Source organism: Hemisphaericaspora subhashii (assembly GCF_019202705.1).
Source record: "Hemisphaericaspora subhashii strain CBS 10753 chromosome Unknown scaffold36, whole genome shotgun sequence".
Lineage (NCBI taxonomy): Eukaryota > Fungi > Ascomycota > Pichiomycetes > Serinales > Debaryomycetaceae > Hemisphaericaspora > Hemisphaericaspora subhashii.
The window spans coordinates 95,126-116,038 of record NW_026057380.1 but is presented as its reverse complement, the minus strand read 5'-3'; the positions used below and the strand labels follow the sequence as shown (position 1 = coordinate 116,038).

Sequence of the window (20,913 nt, the reverse complement as noted above, 5' to 3'; positions counted from 1 at the left end):
GGGCTCTAAAGGTGAAAGGACGTGATACATCGGAATTGACATTCGCTTCTCAACCGGGACTAATTGGTGCATACTGGGGTGTTGGTTTGGTTTTCGTTATTATTTGCTTGCAATTCTGGATTGCCGTTTTTCCGTTAAATGGAAAACCAAGTGTGGAGGTCTTTTTCAAGACTTTCCTTACCGTGCCGGTTATTTTCCTTTTCTACTTTGGTCATAAGATATACACGCGCAATTGGAGTTTCTATATCAGGGCCAAGGATATTGATGTTGACACCGGAAGACGAGAAACTGATTTGGATTTAGTTAGGCAGGAGCTTGCTGAAGAAAAGGCGTATCTCAAATCTTTGCCATTCTATAAGAGAGTATACAATTTCTGGTGCTAAGAATATTGTTTAGTTTTATAGCTTCTTCTCTAAGTTATGGTGTATTGTCTCAATGAAACATTTTATGTATTGACCACGTTGTAATTCGCCCAATTTACTATTGGTTCTACTCTGGATATTTGATTGGAATCTTCTTTGAAATAAATTTGTTGCGATATAATTGATATGAGAAATTTCCGTATGATGGCAGAAGTGCCATTCAAAAAACGTTGCAAATTTTACATCGAAATTCGCCAGGAAAAATTCACTTGATTCTTTTTGCAGCAAATCACTTGCTTTAAAATATTTGAATTGTACAGTATAACACTACATCCTTATCCAGACAAAAGAGATCATTATTTGAATCTTCAAAGCTATAATTTAATTGAAATACTGATCCCAAAGGTTGAAAAGAAACTCAACATGTAAATTTTCATATCCTTGATATTTTGCAGTAGTCTATGAAGCTCCTTAGAAAATTTGCAACCATTTCCCGAGTCATCATTATTTTTTTTGGAAGGTATAATCTATCAGAGTCATAACATATAATTTCTGAACAGAGTCAGATTACACCCACGATGGTGCCTAATAATACATACCAGGCCATGGATGCCGTTAGAATTCGATTTGTGCTTGGTTTTAAATGCATGACAATAGAATGGATGCCTTATGGACACTGGCAGCTCATACTCATATATGAATGTATAAATAGAGGTACAATTCCCCAAGTTCTTTATACAACTTGTTAATCTCAGAGTTAGAAATTCGTACAAATAATTTTGTCAAATCCAAAGAAAAAGATCGGGAATGTTTCATCTTCAACAAGATATGAATGTTTAGGACAATCAGTAGACGTTTTCAAAAATCAATGCTAGAGGGGAACGAAACTAGGCATCCACTTTTTTGCTTACTTGTTTTTTACGATCAAATTCATTCGCCTCATTGAATGTTAATAAAAAAGGTCCCCGCCTTGCCGTGGTTTTTAATCTTAGTTGAATTTTTTATAGATTGCGGCATTTTTTCAGAAATTCCGTCAACGGCGTTCGTTTAGGACTAATGGATATACAACACCGTTTTGGGGATCCGGGGAGTCGTAATTATTTCAGGGCTCTCCACTTGATAACCAGTTTACTCTGTAGGACACAAAGCCCCGACTCAAATTGCGATTCAAAAAAGAAATCGCTCCGAATTTCTGTTTTAAATTAAGGCAAAATTTGTGTAAGACCTTGTTATGAACCGAAATTACCTTCCGGCGGTGATAACGATACGAAATTATAAAGCTTGATTCGAGAGGTATGATAGGCGGACTGTAGGCGAAGATAAGTGTATGAAAACTTAAGCCAACCTAATACCTTGGACAACTAATTTAAAACAGTTCACGGATTTTCAATCTCTGGGATGATGTCATATTTACGAACTTGAGCTCTTGGGCAAATTTGTCTACAACTTTACAGAAAGCCTCTGACAAAGTAAGGGCATTCGATTGTTAAGCTGGCGTCATTAGTTTCTGTGGGGTCTTTGTTATATCATTGAGGAGACATTCTGCTTGTGGATAATTGGACCATGTAAGAAAATAATTTATTATCCATTTCTTCTTTCCAGTTTAGATTGCTTACGGCATTTTGAATTCTGAATTCGTTTTATCCGATATGCAAGATCTAAATTTATTTTTTATCTAATCAGGCAAGATGATTCATTTCGGGTTTATCATATCGCAAAAAAAAAAATGATATCGCAAAAAATAAAGCTTATAAATACGAAGATTTGATTTATAGGGCCGACCGTCTAATATGGTTCATCATGTAATTACAGTATCATAAAGTAAACTACCTTAGTGCTTTGCGCCAGACACTATAGGGATTCTGTAGAGATCAGATCACAGTATTTTTGTTACTAATCGCAAGAGCACCAGCTAAATGCGCTCTGGATATTCCTAATCTATATTAGGAGCCCAGGATCAGAACATTGGTTGTTCATAATTGTGAATTATATCCTTGGGCGAACTTCCGTTTACAATTCAATGAATATAGAAATTACAGTAGTGGTTTCTTATATCAAAATGAATAACGTAAAGCACATAGTTATCATTTCAAATCGGATTCAAGTATCTACATAGTTCTAAGAGTTTAATGATCCCTTTTGCAACCATTTTTGCCAAGCTTAGTATAATCTGACACATACTCTAATTGCTGCAAAGTTAATTAAAGAGCAGCAAATGATCTTAGGATCCACGCAAACACTCCTTCACAAGGTTTGATGTTTATATGAATCTGTAGAAATAATTCAGTTTCTGTCAGTAAAACTATAAATCAAAATGTGAAAAGCACTTCAATATCTAAACGCTTATAAAGATATGAGAGTCCTCTTTCGGGAACCATTTTTCCAAATCATACGTTGCCACGGAGACTTCTGACGTAATTAGGATACTACAAAATTCCGAAACCTGGAGGTTGTGAATGCCGTTCCACTTCCTATCTTTAGTTGGTCTCCTTAATCCTGTAGATAAAGGTCTCGGATTCTTTATCGCCTATTTGCAGCACTGATCTGTGGGGTTAGGTTTTTCTGTTGCAACCTATTGTTGGTAACATTTGATGTTGATTATACACGGCGTTTTGATGTCGGATTTGGCTTTACGCGAGGGATCAAACTGGTTTGCCTTTGTATCGACTAACTGGAAAACTACTCAACATAATGTTTTATTCTCTAGAGGCAAGGAATATAGTTGTCTCTGGGCTCTATGCATCAGCTCCCCGATCGCCACTGGTAATAGGTTGTGACACTTCTCTACAAAGTGCCATTGATCCGCCTGTATGTTTTTAGAGAATGCGCAGTTTTGGATGCAACGCGCAAAACAAAACTATGGGATAAAGCTTTTTTTTTTTGACTCCAGTGAAACAGACTAAAATTTGCAGTAATGGCTCTTTTACGAAGATACACAATGATAAATTGCCATGCAACTATAAGGGTTTTATGCAAATCCCTCCCTCTCCGCATCTGCATTTGCCAAATATAAATATCTGTAGTTATCGCTCATGTTAATATGATATCTAACCTTTCTTCATACAACATCATAAAAAATGCTGCAAAAAAAGGACACAACCAACATAACAATACAAGAAGATTCTTCAGCAGACGGTCTCTATCTTGACTCAAAACTTCCTCAGTCCCAACAAACAGAGTTAAAAGGTTTTGCCAAGTTTAAAGATGGGTTCAAGCGTGCAAATGTCGATGATTACGGAATTGACCCAAGTATGCCAGAAGCAGAGAAGATTGCTATCTTAACTGCAAATAGGGGTAATAGAGCAAGAGAATTCTTATCTGTGAATGTTTACTAGCGTTAGCCACGTTCAATTGGTACTGGTTTGTTTGTCGGCTCTGGTAAAGGTTTGGCCACGGGTGGTCCAGCTGGTTTATTGGTTGCATACATTTCTATTGGTACTATGATATACTGTACTGTTCAGTCATTAGGTGAATTGGCAGTTACCTTTCCTGTCTCTGGAGCTTTCGTTACCTATAATTCGAGATTCATTGATCCATCTTGGGGTTTTGCCATGGCTTGGAATTATGCCTTACAGTGGTTGATAATGTTACCTTTAGAATTGGTTGCCGCATCTTTGACAGTTAAATACTGGGACCCTCATACCAGTTCCGCTGCATATGTGGCATGTTTCTATACTTTAATCGTTATTATCAACTTCTTTGGTGTGAGAGGATATGGTGAAGCTGAGTTTATTTTCTCCTTCATCAAAGTTTTAGCTGTCTGTGGTTTTATAATTTTAGGCATAATCTTAATCGCAGGGGGAGGACCACAAGGGGGTTACTTAGGTGGACATTACTGGCACATCGATGGGGCACCTTTTCCAAATGGAGCCAAAGGTGTGGTTACTGTGTTTGTCGGGGCTGCTTTCGCCTTTACAGGAACTGAGTTATGTGGATTAGCGTCCGCCGAATCAGCAAATCCTAGAAAATCCATACCTAAAGCTTGTAAGCAAGTCTTCTGGAGAATCACTTTGTTTTATGTTATCTGTTTAACTTTGGTAGGAATGTTGGTTCCCTACAGCAGTCCAAGGCTCCTTGGTGCTTCCTCAGTGGATGCCACTGCATCGCCATTCGTCATTGCAATCCAAAATGGTGGTATCAAAGGTTTGCCTTCGGTTATGAATGTTGTTATAATGATCGCTGTCTTATCTGTTGCAAATTCCTCAGTCTATGCTTCTTCTCGTACCTTGGCAGCATTGGCGGCATCTAAGCAAGCTCCTCAAATTTTAGGCTACATTGATAAAAAGGGTCGTCCATTGGTGGGTATCATTGTACAATTACTTGTCGGTTTATTATGTTTCTTGGCGGCCTCTCCAAAGGAAGGTGAAGTTTTCAGTTGGTTATTGGCTTTGTCCGGATTATCTTCCATTTTCACGTGGGCGTCTATTAACATTTGTTTGATCCGGTTTAGACGTGCATTAAAGGTTCAAGGACGTGACACTTCTGAATTAACGTTTACTTCACAACCAGGTATTATTGGCGCCTATTGGGGAGTTATTTTGAATGTTGTTATTTTGGGCTTACAATTCTGGATCGCTATTTTCCCTTTGAAGGGTAATCCAAGTGCGGAAGTCTTCTTCAACAACTTCCTTACTGTTCCTGTGGTTTTTATCTTCTATGCCGGTCATAAGATTTATTCTCGTAATTGGAAGTTATATATTAGTTCTAAAGAAATTGATATTGACACTGGAAGAAGAGAGACAGATTTGGATTTGCTTAAACAAGAAATCCTTGAAGAAAAGGAACATTTGAGTTCGTTACCATTCTACAAGAGAGTTTACCATTTCTGGTGCTAATCTTGAGTTGCCAATTTATCCAGTTTGAGTTGTCTTTCTCTGGAGATACTTTTTGTTTATATTTATATATAATGAATGTGATACGTTTAAGAATTCTACTAGTCTGTAAGTCTCTGCCTCAAGATCTTGTTGCTCCCAATCCCGAACTCGCATGAACCTGCAGTGATCCTTTGCCAAGACTTCTGTGCTTTTGCAGCCATTCTGTCAAACGCGAATCATTATAATTCACTACGCTTAGTCTCACCTGTATTTGAACGGGTTTATCCGTGACTGATATGCCACCGTAAAGTAATTTCATCTGGGATTTCTTTTTCTGTTTAAGAGCTTCCGCATTTTAAGGCATTCTTTTCACTAGAGGCTGACAAATAATAAGTATCAAAATATACACCAGACCACAACTCTCGTAAATATACGCACGACAGGGCGAATCTACTATCTCCGGCCGTGGAAGTTTTCTGTTCTTTGTATATACAAATAGATCACCTCTGTTTCTTTGTACAAGCAAATATTGGTTGGTAAATTTTAACTCTACATTTTTTTTAAAAAAGAAATTACAAAACCATTTAGCTTAAAGTTAATGTATCAAGGCTTTTATTAGAGAAAAACTATGCGGAATTCGCAGGTGAAAAAATACTCCGTTTACAAAAGAATGGTAATCCAGACGAGATAATTGGTTTGTAAGGTCTATTGTATCATGTTGCATTGTCATCCCACCAAGGTGAACTGTGGATTTTCATTCCAGTTGCAACCACACTAGAGGCTTTGAACTGCGAGAGCATGGATTTCAGACAATATGTTTGGAGTTCTCTGATACGCATGCGACTGTCTGAATAGACAAGCGGCAAGAAAGCTACCAAGCAAATTTGGCTAGACAAAACTCAAATTCATTTTCTGGTTCTGTGCTTCAAATTATGAAAATTCCAGGATGTTGCAAATATAAAATATCATGTTCGCATCGCAATTACATAGTCATCCTCTCCAATTCTTTCACAAGATAAGCCTTTCGTGTGATATTGTTTTTTATTTCAACAAAGATACTGTGGGGATTTCTCTTATTGTCATCTATTAGTGTATTTTCATTTATCAATAAAATTAGATTAATTTAAAAATTTTCCATATTTGCAATTCATACGGCGTTTTTTGTCAAATCTCGTTTTGACTTACCTCCTAAATTTTTGACGTGGCTTAAAACTTTGTTCAATTTCCCTCGGCTGATTAGATTGACACAATTCTTATCAGTTAAAATCGAGATTGCTAGATTAGATTGCTATACTCTTGAGGTCACTGAAGTTGCTGCGTCGATTTGAAATAGTATTGATCTAGTCAATTATTGACTAAGTCTTGGGCAATCATAACTCCTGTTTTATTTTTTTTTTTCTGATATTTATTTTTTTTTAAGTTTTTTTTTTCTTTTTATCAGCGTCAATTAATTTAACTTTATTTTTGTGGCTAGGTGGGTAATTGATAACTAAAAATATTTGAATGCGTAAAAAATAATTTTTTTCGCTCCGGTTGACCCTTAAAAAATATTTTTGCAATCAGAAGATTTTTGAAGAGCAATTCCTATCTTCTGCTGTTTCATTATCCCCCCGTCAAATATAAATATAAGTTCCATTCCTGATATCTTTCAAACTTATCTTGAAATATCTCATACACTAGTTTGTTAAGCACATAATAACAAAAACATTCAAAATGCTGCAAGAAAAGGAAGTTTCTTACATCACATCAAGAGAACATGGTGATGCTGAAAAAACCGGTGGTGTTTACGTTGATTCATATTCTTCTGAACAAGATGAACCCAAATTAACTGGTTTTGCAAAATTTAAAGATGGATTTAAACGTGCAAATATGGAAGATTACGGTGTTACCGAAAACATGACTGAAGCTGAAAAGATTGCTGTCTTGACTGCCAATTCTCCATTATCTCGTTCCCTTAAAAATAGACATTTACAAATGATTGCTATCGGTGGTTCCATTGGTACTGGTTTGTTCGTTGGTTCCGGTTCAAGTTTATCAACCGGTGGTCCAGCTGGTTTATTAATTGCATATATCTTAATTGGTACTATGATCTATTGTACTGTCCAATCCTTAGGGGAATTGGCTGTTACTTTCCCTGTTTCAGGTGCTTTCGTTACTTATAATACTAGATTTATCGACCCATCTTGGGGATTTGCTATGGCTTGGAATTATGCTTTACAGTGGTTGGTTGTGTTACCTTTAGAATTAGTTGCTGCATCTTTGACAATAAAATATTGGGATGCAAGTACCAATCCAGCTGCATTTGTCGCATGTTTCTATGTTTTGATTGTCGTTATTAATTTCTTTGGTGTCAGAGGATATGGTGAAGCTGAGTTTGTTTTTTCTATAATCAAAGTCTTAGCAGTTTGTGGTTTTATCATTTTAGGTATCGTCTTAATCACTGGTGGTGGTCCACAAGGTGGTTACTTGGGTGCTCACTACTGGCACATTGATGGTGCTCCATTCCCTAATGGTGCGAAGGGTGTTGTCACTGTGTTTGTCGGTGCTGCTTTCGCATTCGCTGGTACTGAATTATGTGGTTTGGCTGCTGCTGAATCTGCCAACCCAAGAAAGACCTTACCAAAAGCTTGTAAGCAAGTCTTCTGGAGAATTACCTTATTCTACGTCATCAGTTTAACTTTGGTTGGTATGTTGGTTCCATACAACAATAAGAGATTACTTGGTGCTTCTTCAGTTGATGCCACTGCTTCTCCATTCGTCATTGCTATCGAAAACGGTGGTATCAAAGGTTTACCATCTGTCATGAATGTCGTCATTATGGTTGCTGTCTTATCCGTTGGTAACTCTTCAGTCTTCGCTTCTTCTCGTACCTTAGCCGCTTTAGCTGCTGCTAACCAAGCTCCAAAATTCTTAGGCTACATTGATAAGAAGGGTCGTCCATTGATGGGTATTATTGTACAATTAGTTGTCGGTTTATTATGTTTCTTAGCTGCTTCTTCAAAGGAAGGTGATGTCTTTGGTTGGTTATTGGCCTTATCGGGTTTATCTTCCATTTTCACCTGGGCTTCTATTAACATTTGTTTGATCCGTTTCAGACGTGCTTTAAGAGTCAAGGGTCGTGATACTTCTGAATTGACTTTCACGTCCCAACCAGGTCTTGTTGGTGCATACTGGGGTCTTATTTTAAATGTTGTTGTTGTTTGCTTACAATTCTGGATTGCTGTTTTCCCATTAGGTGGATCTCCAAGTGCTGAAGTTTTCTTTAACAACTTCCTTACTGTTCCTGTCATTATCGTCTTCTATGTTGGTCACAAATTATGGACCCGTAACTGGAAGTTATTCATTAGAGCCAAGGATATCGATATTGATACCGGTAGAAGAGAATTAGATTTAGACTTGGTCAAGCAAGAAGTTGCAGAAGAAAAGGCATACATCAGATCTTTACCTTTCTACAAGAGAGTCTACAGTTTCTGGTGTTAGGTTTCTGGGTATGGTGAATTTGTATAGTTCTTGTAGTTTTTAATTTTCAGTTGATTGACTCAATTGCTCGGTTTTATTTAATTATGTATAGTTAATTTATATGTTCATGTTTGACTAATCTCGTGTAGCATCGTATCGAATTGTAACAAGCTAAGAAATATTTGAATAGTTACAACTAATACAATGGAAAATTCATACAATAGATCTTCAAACTCGCTTTATGTATGATTTAAAAGTGCTTTGTGTCCGTCGGTTATGCACGGCCATAATATTTCAAATTCCGAAATCGCTTGCAATTCCGCTAGATCGTAACAATAGATTCAAGTTTTTATGAACAATCGACAGAATATACGGCTAGTTGTATACCAGCAAAGAATCCTGTGTGGAATGTATAGGATGTCTGCTAACTGTGAGAATAGAGCAGCCGTTGCGTTGGTTTTGATAGTCGTAGAGCAATCAATCTCAAAACTAAACGTTGCTTCAATTTCTTAGAAGTTTTCCCAATGTGATAGGATGAAACATGAAAAGATTCAGTTATCCCCATTGAGAATAAAACAATCTAGAACGCAAGTAACTACTGGAGGAAGAGATAATAAGACGGCCACCTCCAAAATATTTGTTTAAATTGGGCCAGGCCGCATCATCGCTGAGAACCAAGTAGAACCAAGTACCTTCTTACTTTTCCACTATAGTTGTTCATTGACATAACCGTCCCTCTTCTGGACTTTAGTTGTTGCATCCACTCCTGGAAGATATACCCTAGTATTGTATGGAGACGTGGCCGTGAGCTGGGGCACAAGCAAAAATTCCTTTAAGGTCTATTGAGATCATTTCTTGTGAAACTTAGGATTCACAATATGCATCTAGGGATCAAATTGAAGGGAGGTTTTGAATTATGGAACATCACCCGTACCGAACTAATTCGTGAACTTAAACTTTTACTGAACCAGTTATTGTCTAGGACTAAATTAACCCCTTTTCAAAAAATCGATTAGTCTCGGACTTCTGTATGTTGAAAATGCAGCAACAATCAGATTTTAGTCAGTTGCAAAAAACAATTGAATCAGCCGGGCATGATACTTCCGCTTATTTTCTACCACATATTGGCATAACCACAAAGGATAAGAGAAGAAACAAAGAAGAATATGCGGATTTACAAGTGTCGGAGTTTTGTATAATTCTCCGGCAACGAAATCCGAAACCATTGTGGGGTAGCCTCACGTTCTCCACTGAAAAATATATTTGACATGTCCAAGGGGCTGGAGCAAGTCAAGGAATCGGAAATAGGATAAACCGTTAAGTGACAATAGGGAGACGGAAATTCACGGGTTGACTCATTCGTTGTGTAAGTTATTCGAAATGTAAAACAAATGATTAACGATGCGCTGTTGGTTCCAAAAAAAGGGGTTAAAGTTTCGAATTGCAATAACCAAGAAAATCTTCCCATACGAATTGGAGAAATTCGTTAGTGTCGCGACCGGTGTAGAATGGTTGCAATTGTACCAAAACGAAAGAATTGCCTCCTACTGGCTTGCAATTTCTTTTACTTCTGCTCTAGCTCTGCGATGTTGTTTTATATTATAGGGGCACTGATCCAAACAAGGGGTTCACAGGGCTCATTAGATGCGTCTGGATCGATTACAGGATAACTATTCATACAGTCACAGAAGATATTTGTTCCATGCAGATACATGCATCGACTATGCTCGATCTAATGCAATATTGCAGTATGATTCCAATTTTCAGATTTCCAGGATTATTACTACTTGGGAGCGAACATTGGAACAAGGGTATTCTGAGGGTGTATTCCAGGATCCATCGGATACGTCAACTTGACCAATACGTGGTCAGTTAATGGACAGTAATACTGCAACCAAAGTGTAAGCTTTATTATAGCATTGCTTTACGAATAAACTGATTTTATCTGATTATCTTTTTTTTTTTCTGTATCTTTCAGCCCAACGTCGGTTGTAAAAGATCGGCTGTTAAGAATAATTTTTTTTTTCTTTCGTTTTTAGATCTACCCCTCGGGTAAAACTTCTCTATAAGAAAAAAGCATTTTCTTTCATCCAACAACGGAAATTCCCACTCCATATTTTCTAGGTAGCAAAAAGTGATAATGTGCGGTATTATACCAAAGCCCGAACCAAATCCTCGAGATTTCCCTAGAGACCTTTGTTCCTTTATGTAAAACAGGAATAGGAAATTTAATCTGAGGCGCATAATGTAAAAAAAAAATTCATTATGTCTTGGCTTGCATTTGACAGGTCTGGGGTTTTTCTTTGGGAGTATTACATTAAGCCCAAATTGTAAATGTAAAATCGGTCATTGGTTAAAGACCCCTCCGAGTTTACAAGGGAATGAGTTCTTTGTGCTCGGAGTTCTTAATATAAAATATTGCACCTCGGGGAAAGGTGGACCTTTTTGTGTCGCCTTGCACTAAGACAATACTTCCGCAATCCAGGCGATGTAGATACACAATATACGAGACACATATAAATTTCCAATTTGTGAAACTTGGCCTTCTCCAAAATTATTTGGAGGGATGAATGCAAAGAAAAAGAGAAACGTTTTTGATTCTTCTTTGACAGGATGAGCCAAAAAATCACAAATTTCTTTTCTCCGCGGATAATCCTAATTGGGACAGACTCAGATCGGGACACTTCACACCCAAAATGTATAACCTACAATATCATCTATCATGATGACTCTATAAGACGCAAGATGCTTCTCCTCTCTGAGACACTGTGCCACAGTGGAGATTCATCTAGCTTTCATTTTTTCCCTACATTTCTTGTGTCTTGGCTTATCTGGTATATAACTCCGCTGCACTCCGAATTTGGAATTTCCGCGACAAGTGGGGACCTAATATCTAGAACAATAGGAATGCTGCGAAAAAAATAATTTGAATTTATTGTCTTCAAAGGCTTTACGATCAAATTGAACGGAAGTATGCGCCTTTTGCACCTTCAATATGAAAAAAGTTTTCTTTTTAACTCGTTATTGGGCAAGCCTAACACACATTTTGCATCTATATAAAAACAGCAAAAGTATCATCGAAAATATGCTAAGTTTTTAATTTAATCCTTTGTCTGCCTTTCATATAATCAATATAGAATATCATAAAAGACAATAAAACATCATGGCCGATATCTCAGACTCAGAATCCATCTCTTCTTATGCCAAACTGCCAATAGAAATGAGATCAGAAGAAGTGGTCCCTTTCAAGACTTGTACAGTCGCTGGTGATAATGGTGAATACGTCGTTATTGGTGAACATAAATACTTTAGACATGAGTTAATGCAAGCCTTTGGTGGTACTTTTAACCCAGGTTTAACTCCATATCCGAAAAGACAATTCGGTAATGCTGCTGCTATTGGTTTAGTTGCAACCCATATGAATATTTTCGTTTTAGGTCTTTATTTTATTGGTGTTGGTGGTATCACAGCTCCAAACATGGCCGTTGGATTGTTTATATTCATGGGAGGTTTAACTCAATTTTTAGCAGGTGTTATGTGTTTGATTGCTGGTAGTGATTTTGGTGCTCTTGCTTTCACTAGTTATGGAGCATTCTGGTTAAGTTTTGGTGTTATATTTATTCCTGGTTTCGGTATTCAAGCCGCCTATGCAGAGGATCCACAACAATTAAACACGGCTATTGGATTAGTTTCAGTTGGATGGGCAATTTTCACCTTTGGGGTCTTGATGTGTGTCATTAAGGCTACTTTATCTTTCTTCTGGACCGTTTTAACTTTGGAATTAACTATTATTTTATTAGCAGCTGGATTCTTATCTGGTAGTCCTCATGTCATGAAAGCTGGTGGTGCCATGGGTGTCATCAACGCTGCTGCCGGATGGTTTGAAGCATTTGCTGGTATTGCCACTAGACAAAATTCATACTTAGTACCAAAGGAAATTCCACTTCAAAAGATCTATGCCATGTTCTCAAGAAAGAAGTAAGTATGAAATATTTTTGGACATGTTTATTTGAAACTTGATCAGGTAATCGGGGGACTACTAAAGCGTTTCTGTAAACCAAGTCATAATAGATTAATAATACTTTCAATTCTTGTTATACATACAATATCATACATGACTACAAGATACAAATTTTTAGTTTAGGGGTTGGGCTGGAACCAATCTGTTTACCTCTCTCTATATATACTTTTCTATATCTATTACATTACTACAGTTACAATACATATTTATTTATTACAGAACGAAGAATCTTCTATTATAATAAGTATAGGTTTACTAGCAAGCAGCATGCAAGATCAATAAAATTTGATTGGGTTTTGTTGAACTACAAGTGCGCTCGCGCTGTGAAACTGCGGCTATCCAAGAACAATTAATTACGTATCAGAGTTCTATTTATAGATAATAAACCCGGAAGAGTCAATATTTCAATCTAATATCGATATACTGCTGTTCAGGAACCGTTATTTGAGAGGTCGCAAATTGACGGCAGAGGTCCAACAATTTTCTGCATTCGAGAAACCTCTGAAGCTTGCAACGTGAAGTGACAACCAGTAAGAGAAATCATGGTGTAGGTCGAGATATAGTGGATGTGGATCTTATGAGTTTCCAAGGGATCAGGACTTTTCAGTTCGAGACTCCCGAGTTATGTAAGTCCCGCTAAAAAAGGGCGTGCACAATCGAACAGCAGTGGCTCTTACTCCACAATGAGCACATTCCGGCTATTTAAACTCCGCAATTGTTCCTTCCTTTTCATTTATTCAAGAAAGCAGCATATACGCCTCCAACTATCAAATATGACTGGACCTGTGATTCCATTCGGTAAACAATTTCGTAAGAAATACTTCAAATTACTTGATCCAAAAGTTCTGCCCCCCCCCCCCACCAAATCAAGGATCTTTTGGTTTATTACCAACTCCAATATATGAGAAAGTCATAGAAGCAATCGCTAGACATTATAATTATTAAGAAAGTCATAGAAGCAATTGCTAGACATTATAATTATCCTGATCAAGTCTATATGTTTATCAACGTGAAACATATATATTAAAATATTCAAGGAAGTGAATTGGTGATTATAAAAATGTTTTGGGAATACTGTGAAGTTCTTGCGGCATGAATTTAGAATTGAAGGTATTCAAGTTCCATTGACCCTATTTCTGATAAACAGATATTAGATAAATTTTGAAGAGATATTCAAGAAAAAGTCACCTAATGTTTGATACCACATTTCTTCAATGCCAGGAGTCATTTTTCCATTTAAACAATTAACTCAATTATGCAGAAGATATAATGACCTTTCATTAATTGATGCACCTCATGGAACTGGATGTATTCCTCAAGATTTATCAGAAATTGATCCTGATTATTATGATACTAATTTACATAAATGATATTTTGTTCCATTTGGATGTGTTGTATTATGCATCGCTTACCGAACTTCATAATAATATTCATACTTTCCCAATTAGTCATTCTTACGTTTCTGATGAAACTGTGCTCGAAGAAGAAGATCAACTCAATCTTTAGTTGATAGATTTTTCTTTGTTGGAACCAAAAATGTTTCTTCAATTGCTGTGATTCCTGATGCAATCAGGGTAAGAGAGAATGAATGTGGTGGAGAACAAGTCATTTTTGATTATTGCCATGGATTGACATAATGGCAACTACAATTTCATCTAAATGCTTCATAGTCAAAACAGGAAACGGTCCAACATTAATTACTACAATAGTAACTGTTGAAGTACCAACAAGACCCATTGGTCTTGATGGGGACACATTGAAGAAGAATTGGAATCATTGAAGTAGTTTGTACAAAGATGTCAGCTGAATATAAAGCATATACACCATGTGTCATTCATAATGATAAATTATATGCTCATTATTCCTGTCAAATCAGACCCCTCAAATCAGACCTTCCCTAGAGTACATTTGAACAGTGTATTGTTTATTTAAATTAAAGAGTTGGACAAGAGGGGATAAATAGTGATAACCAAAATTAGACCTTAGAATTTAGAAATTGACTATTTGTCTGTCATAGAGTATAATTCTAGAAAAATTTACAGTTCCTTAATGCAACTGTGGCTGATTTATTTGAATTGATATCTTGCTTATTAGAGACTACTATTGGTATCCAATCAAGATCCCCCCCTTATTGGATTTTAGATTTAGGTTGGAACAAACAAGTTGCAGTTTGTGTTCCAGTTCTACTCAGTAAAATCTAATTGATAAAATATGTTGAAATAAATAAGTTAAGCCAATTCTTTATGAACAAAGAAATAGCACGTGATAACAAAGTCGGGTAACACCCACCTGAATACTAAATTGAACAACAAAACAAAAGTGGACAACGTCCATAAAATTAACCAATGTATAGTCTTATATAGTTAACGAACGTAATTAATACATCAAGTGAACAAGGTTTTATAATATTGATTATACTAGTGAATTATATTAGTTACACATCTGAACTTATTTGTAGTGTTTCTGGTCTCGAATTTCAACTAAATATTCTTAGCGGGCAAAAAAAAAAAACTAATTGGTCGCAATTTTGGAACTATAAATTCTCTGATTGCAAAAAAACATAAATTAAATCTTGTTTGTACTCCTTTCTTGTCCACTTTATATACAAATAATATCCAAAACAAATACCCAAAACAAATATGTCTACTTCAAACCATTGTCAAGAATCTTCTGATTCTTTATTGTCCTTTAAAGAATTCACCCATCTCAAATTGAAGACGCAAACATGGTACGTCATTGGATTATTCCAGACTGATAGGCTTGGCGCTAAACACATCGCCAAACATTACCAATCAACAAGTAATTCATCCGACCCTACTCCAACATTTGATTATCTAAAGACGTGTTATGTCGAAGATAAAAGGATACCAAAAGGAGTTCACAACTTGCTTGTGGATCTCGCTACGAATGAGTTGAAAAGCGTCGGAAATACCAATGAACAATCAATTGATTTACCTGTCACTACCGCTACTGAAGAAGAAGAACAACAAGCACAACAAGAACAACAAGAACAACAAGAACAAGAACAAGAACAAGAAGAAGAACAACAAGAGCAACCAGAACAAGAACAACCAGAAGAACAACAACAAGAACAACAACAAGAACAACAACAAGAACAACAACAAGAACAACAACAACAAGAAGAAGAACAACAACAAGAAGAAGAAGAAGAAGAACAACAACAACAAGAAGAAGAACAACAACAAGAAGAAGAACAAGAACAAGAAGAAGAACAACAGCAACCAGAAGAACAAGAACAACAAGAAGAACAAGAACAAAAGAACAACAACAACAACAACAACAACAAGTTGTTGTTGTTGTTGTTGTTGTTGTTGTATAAGAAGAAGAAGAACAACAAGAACAACAAGAACAAGAAGAACAAGACGAACCAAAGCAACAACAAATTCAAGAACAAGAAGAAGGAGAAGACAAAGAACCAAAACAAGGACAAGAACCAGAACAAGAAGAGCAAGGCTATGAAAGAGTTGGAAAGCATCAATAATACCAATGAACAAACAATTGATTTACCTGTCACTACCGCAACGGAAGGTGAACGACAACAAGCACAACAACAGCAAGCACAACAACAAACACAACAACAGCAGCAAGAAGAAGAAGGAGAAGAAGAAGAAGAAGAAGAAGAAGAACTAATTATCAAGCCATCGTTGCGAACTAAAATTCATATTAAGTTGCACAATTCGAAGTTGAATTGCAAAACGATCCGAAAAAATTGTGCCAAAGAAATGAAGAAATTTTGGAGGTTCATAGCTAGAAAGCCTGTACCAGATAATGTGGAGACTGACGAATTAGCCAGTCAAGAAGAAAGTTGTGGTGATGTCTCGGGGAGTCAGAACCCGCTTGAAGATATAAGTATTGGGTATATATATCCTCTCCAACATCCTATTAGAAAGAAGAAAAAGTTGAATGGAAACGTCATTGGTATTGATCCAATTAGTGTATCCCCTTCCACCGCTCCTACTGTTGCTAACAAAAAAACATCCAAATTGGGTTTTTTTAAAAAATTATTTACTAAGACTAAAGCCGACCGTTCTTTCAAGTTGTTGAGGGTTAGGGTACATGTGGTCGATCAAAGCAAGGGTATTGATGAGTATATCGAAGTATATAACCATGGTGAAACTACTCCCCCACCCCCACGTCCACCAATACCAGGATTTTTGAAGGCTGCTGCTGGATCAGCTCCTCCTCCACCTCCTCCACCTCCTCCACCTCCACCAACACCTCCATTGCGTGCTGGAGATTGCACCACCACTGAACTCCTCCAGCTGCTCCGTCGCATCGAACGCCACCGTCAACGCCAAGATTTACGGAACTGACACCACAGGGTCCACCACTACCCCCTCCTCCACTAGCTCCTCCAATGCCTGGATTTTTGAACGGTGCTGGTGGACATTGCTCCAGGTTAAAATTGTAGGGGATTTAAGCAAGAGCATGTTATTTATTTATTCCCAGCTTATAGATTTGTATACATTTTTAATATTTTTAAACAAAAATTTCTCTTTAGTAAAATTTCATGACTCTGGCTACGTTATGGCGACCCGACTCTTGATAGTTCATCTTTATTTTGTAAGCTTCAACGCATAAAATTTCTTTTAGATTGAAATGGAACCGAATTGAAAATGTGTAAGTTGCAGCCAAATTATAATCATGAGACTCCCTCTTTGAAATTCTCCTAATTTTTTACACAGGGTATTTATTTATTTAGACCAGAAGCACTAAAAATAAGCATATACTACTATAGATAGCTCAATTTAATGGATGTTATTCACTTTGAGTTTGTGAGTTCAGTTTAGCATTCAAAAGAGTGGGCAGTACAAATTGGTGGTCCCTAGTTTGTACGAACAATTGATCAACCAATTAATCTTTAAAATATTAACATAGGTGGGCATTTCATTGTTATGCAAGAGTAAAATGTTTTTACAGTTTGGTTACATACAGAGTGTATGATGACAAAAATAACAATTCACTGAAAATAAATAATTAGTTGCTAAAGTCGATTGTTACGAAATGGTTAAATGCAAATGTGGAGAAACTAGATTAAATCATCACTGTTATTAGCTACTACAAAAGGGTGGACAATAAATAAAGGGTGGTCAAATGTACCTACTATTATCAGTTTAGATTACCATTACAATAGACCTATTCATGTTATATTAATTGGTGAGAGTGTCACATGGGTCCATACAATAAGAATAGTCCAAGGGCGTACATAATTTGGTTATCCCAATCAATCTACTATTTGCAAATAATAATTAATTAGATTATTATTATTGTTGTTATTTGTTTTTTATTGAAATAATACAGTTTACAGAGTTATTATTGAAATAATATCATTAATTACTAATCAAATGTTTCCAGAAGCTGACTTAACCCAAGTCCAGATAGTTGCAGAGGAATTTAGTCTGGATGTACAAATCATTGAAAATTGAATTAGAAAGGATCCCCCCCTTATTGTTAATCCTACAAAATAAAATTATTAACTGAATCGGAAGGCTTTACAACAATAATTGTAAATTTTATCAATAAATTGAGATAATATCAAAAAATTTGCAACCAAATTTTAAAATCCCTCAAAAGCTGTAAATTTAAAACATCAAGAATCATAATATGTAAATCAATCATAAATGACTTTCTAAAATTAGAATCAAGGGGCATTCATCAATCTTTTAAAATGGTTGCCAAAAAACAAAATTAGAATTAAAGGAATATAAATAATCATCTAAATCCTCCAGGAAAGAAAATTAATAAAGTTTAACTATCCAGTCTCTCATCATCATCTTTAACTCCTTGACTAAGGGACCTGTGATAGCCATCAATAAATTAAAGGCAAATTCCGCCCAACAGGAGCCAATATCTTATTTTGGAATTCAGATACACTATTGATGAATCCCTGGGGTAGAACAGCATATTTCAACAAACAAACCCAATGGTGACATAAAACTAGGTGGGTCACTTTCATCTTTTCAATATTTGCTACACATTCAGGAATATTATGAATAATGAGATGATGGTAGAGGAATTGTATCTTAAGTATGTTTCTAGGTACTTTAAGTTTTCCTTTAATCGGTCCAACATTGATATTTTTACCACCAAGGTTTTTTGCAACAACCATACAACATTTCTCATTTCATGTATCAATAAATACACGATATTTTGGAGTTCAGATTCACATTATTGATGAATCCCTTTGATGAATTGAATGGCAATGCGAGGTGCAGTCAGCTTATGGGTAATGGGCGAGGAGTCCGGTTCAGAGTATATGTTCCATTTAATGACAGGAAGTCGGTACCCAAAATTGAACCTAGTACTAAGACAATAGATCGAGAATGTGAAGGATTGACCAAACGCTTAGCACCCAAGCTCAACCAACTTCTGAACAGTCCCAAGTTACTAATGCTAGGAAATACTCAAGAAGTACGAATATTGCCGGACGTGTTGGTGAAATTATACATCATGATGTTTATGTGGGGTTTCCTGCCCAACCCACAAAGGTAGAATTCCTGCTGCTACTATTACTATTGCTTCTGTTGCTAAAAAGAGAAAATTGTATTCCATGGAAAAGTTCACAGTATTATATTACCGAACTTATCTTCGGTGGAATACAGTTTTCTCTTCTTGGTGATATGAGGAAACACCACAAATATTGCAGCGGATACACCTTTTGTGGGTATTCTTCAATTGGATAAGCTACTATTCCTGCTGCTGCTAACAATAGACGGTTAAAATTGTATTCCATCGAAGATAAGTTGGGTAATTCATCTTAGTGAACTTATTTTGGTGGGAATCCAAATTTGATTTTCTATTGTTAGCAACAGATGTCAGATGGAAACACCACAAATATTGCAGCGGATATATCTTTTATGGGTATTCTTCAATTGGAGAAGCTAAAACTAAAGAAGAAAGTCAAATAGTTATAAATTTCACTCGGGAAGTGATTGGATATTTTGAAAATCTTGGGGATGTATAGATGGCTGAGTTTGATTATACGAATCATGAACTAATGGAAGTTGAAGCACGAGCATCAGTAGGTCAAGAGAAGGGCGGCAGTTAGATGAGTGCTGATGAATCTAATGAACAAAATGGAGGAGATAATTAACCAGTAGTCGGACGACTGTCTTTCTGAGACAGCATTTATCTTTCGATTTGTATAGAGTACTTTTAGATAGAATATAGTGATGTGCAAGATGTACAACTTCTTGTAGTATGTACTAGTAAGTCTAGTCTAACAGCCAAGAGGAGAAACACAACAAATGCCCACAACTCGAGTTCTGAAATAGTTTTAATTCGTAACAGAAAATTATTTCTATAACATAATTTTGGGTGGAAGGCTGGCCAAGGCCTTGTGGGGTCAGAGTACTCAGAGTACTCCACAATGGACAATGGTCCAGAAGGCGTCGCTTAAATTGACGACAGGTCTTTCTTCTTATTCAATTAAACCGAGTGATAATTGCCAGCAAAGTATATCGATTATAATTAATATCGTTATTGTACTTCAAATAATGTAATCCTCGTATCCCCCCTTTGTTCCTGCAATACTAATTGTAAGACAATAGGACAAGATAATAGCACAAAACAATATACATGTTCCGAATCTATCTTTTCCAAACGTAAGTGTCCCCGCGTCGTAGTAGATGATGAAAGAAGATGACTATGGCTTAAGCGACTTTGCATTCATCAGCCAATGAAGTACAGTACAATTTTCATCAAATGTGTAAATGGGGAATAAAATCACTCAAATCCATAACGGTTGATACACGACACCAACAAAAATATTCAGTTGACTCAAAAAATAGAAATCGGATTATTAATTTTCCGAAAAATATGTTTTTAAGGTTGAGACGAGTAAATGTAACAATCTTGACAGGTACACGGAACCACGTTGTACATGCATCATCTTACATAAGACTAAAGTAAATTACTGAAATGTCTTTCTAATGTTTCTCATTACTTTCTTTCATTCTTTTAATAAATTAATGAATTAGGTTGAATCTATAGAAAGAAGCTACAACATTTCCCTTTATAAATCACAAGCAAGCAAGCAAGCACACCCTTTTTTTTCTTTTTTTTTTACATAATAATACCCTAAAAGGATTCCAGACCCAGACCTATTATTTATTTCTTTGTTAAGAATATTTTTTAACAGTGAAAAATATTTAATTATTGTTTTAATTGAAAAAAAAAAATATTTTATTTTATTTTTAATTGTCTTGTTTTACTATTTGTTATTCTAATTATTCTG

General features: G+C 36.1%; 4 protein-coding genes across 4 annotated transcripts; all 4 read left to right on the top strand. All coding sequences in view use genetic code 12, as the record gives it.

Annotated features, from left to right (window-relative positions):
• Nucleotides 1-3,439: 3,439 nt before the first annotated feature.
• Nucleotides 3,440-5,197, top strand: J8A68_004947 (uncharacterized protein; the record flags this gene model as incomplete). The annotated part of the gene is made up of 2 exons (XM_049408959.1): nucleotides 3,440-3,611; nucleotides 3,831-5,197. 2 exons carry the CDS (start codon nucleotides 3,440-3,442, stop codon nucleotides 5,195-5,197), a joined length of 1,539 nt encoding a protein of 512 aa, XP_049261811.1.
• Nucleotides 5,198-6,889: 1,692 nt separating this feature from the next.
• On the top strand, nucleotides 6,890-8,656 carry J8A68_004946 (uncharacterized protein; the record flags this gene model as incomplete). The annotated part of the gene is made up of 1 exon (XM_049408958.1): nucleotides 6,890-8,656. One exon carries the CDS (start codon nucleotides 6,890-6,892, stop codon nucleotides 8,654-8,656), a length of 1,767 nt encoding a protein of 588 aa, XP_049261810.1.
• Nucleotides 8,657-11,798: 3,142 nt separating this feature from the next.
• Nucleotides 11,799-12,617, top strand: J8A68_004945 (acetate uptake transporter family protein; the record flags this gene model as incomplete). Its single annotated transcript, XM_049408957.1, has 1 exon — nucleotides 11,799-12,617. One exon carries the CDS (start codon nucleotides 11,799-11,801, stop codon nucleotides 12,615-12,617), a length of 819 nt encoding a protein of 272 aa, XP_049261809.1.
• A 2,678-nt stretch (nucleotides 12,618-15,295) lies between these two features.
• Nucleotides 15,296-16,990, top strand: J8A68_004944 (uncharacterized protein; the record flags this gene model as incomplete). The annotated part of the gene is made up of 1 exon (XM_049408956.1): nucleotides 15,296-16,990. The coding sequence occupies one exon, from the start codon at nucleotides 15,296-15,298 to the stop codon at nucleotides 16,988-16,990; it is 1,695 nt and encodes a 564-aa protein (XP_049261808.1).
• Nucleotides 16,991-20,913: the final 3,923 nt, after the last annotated feature.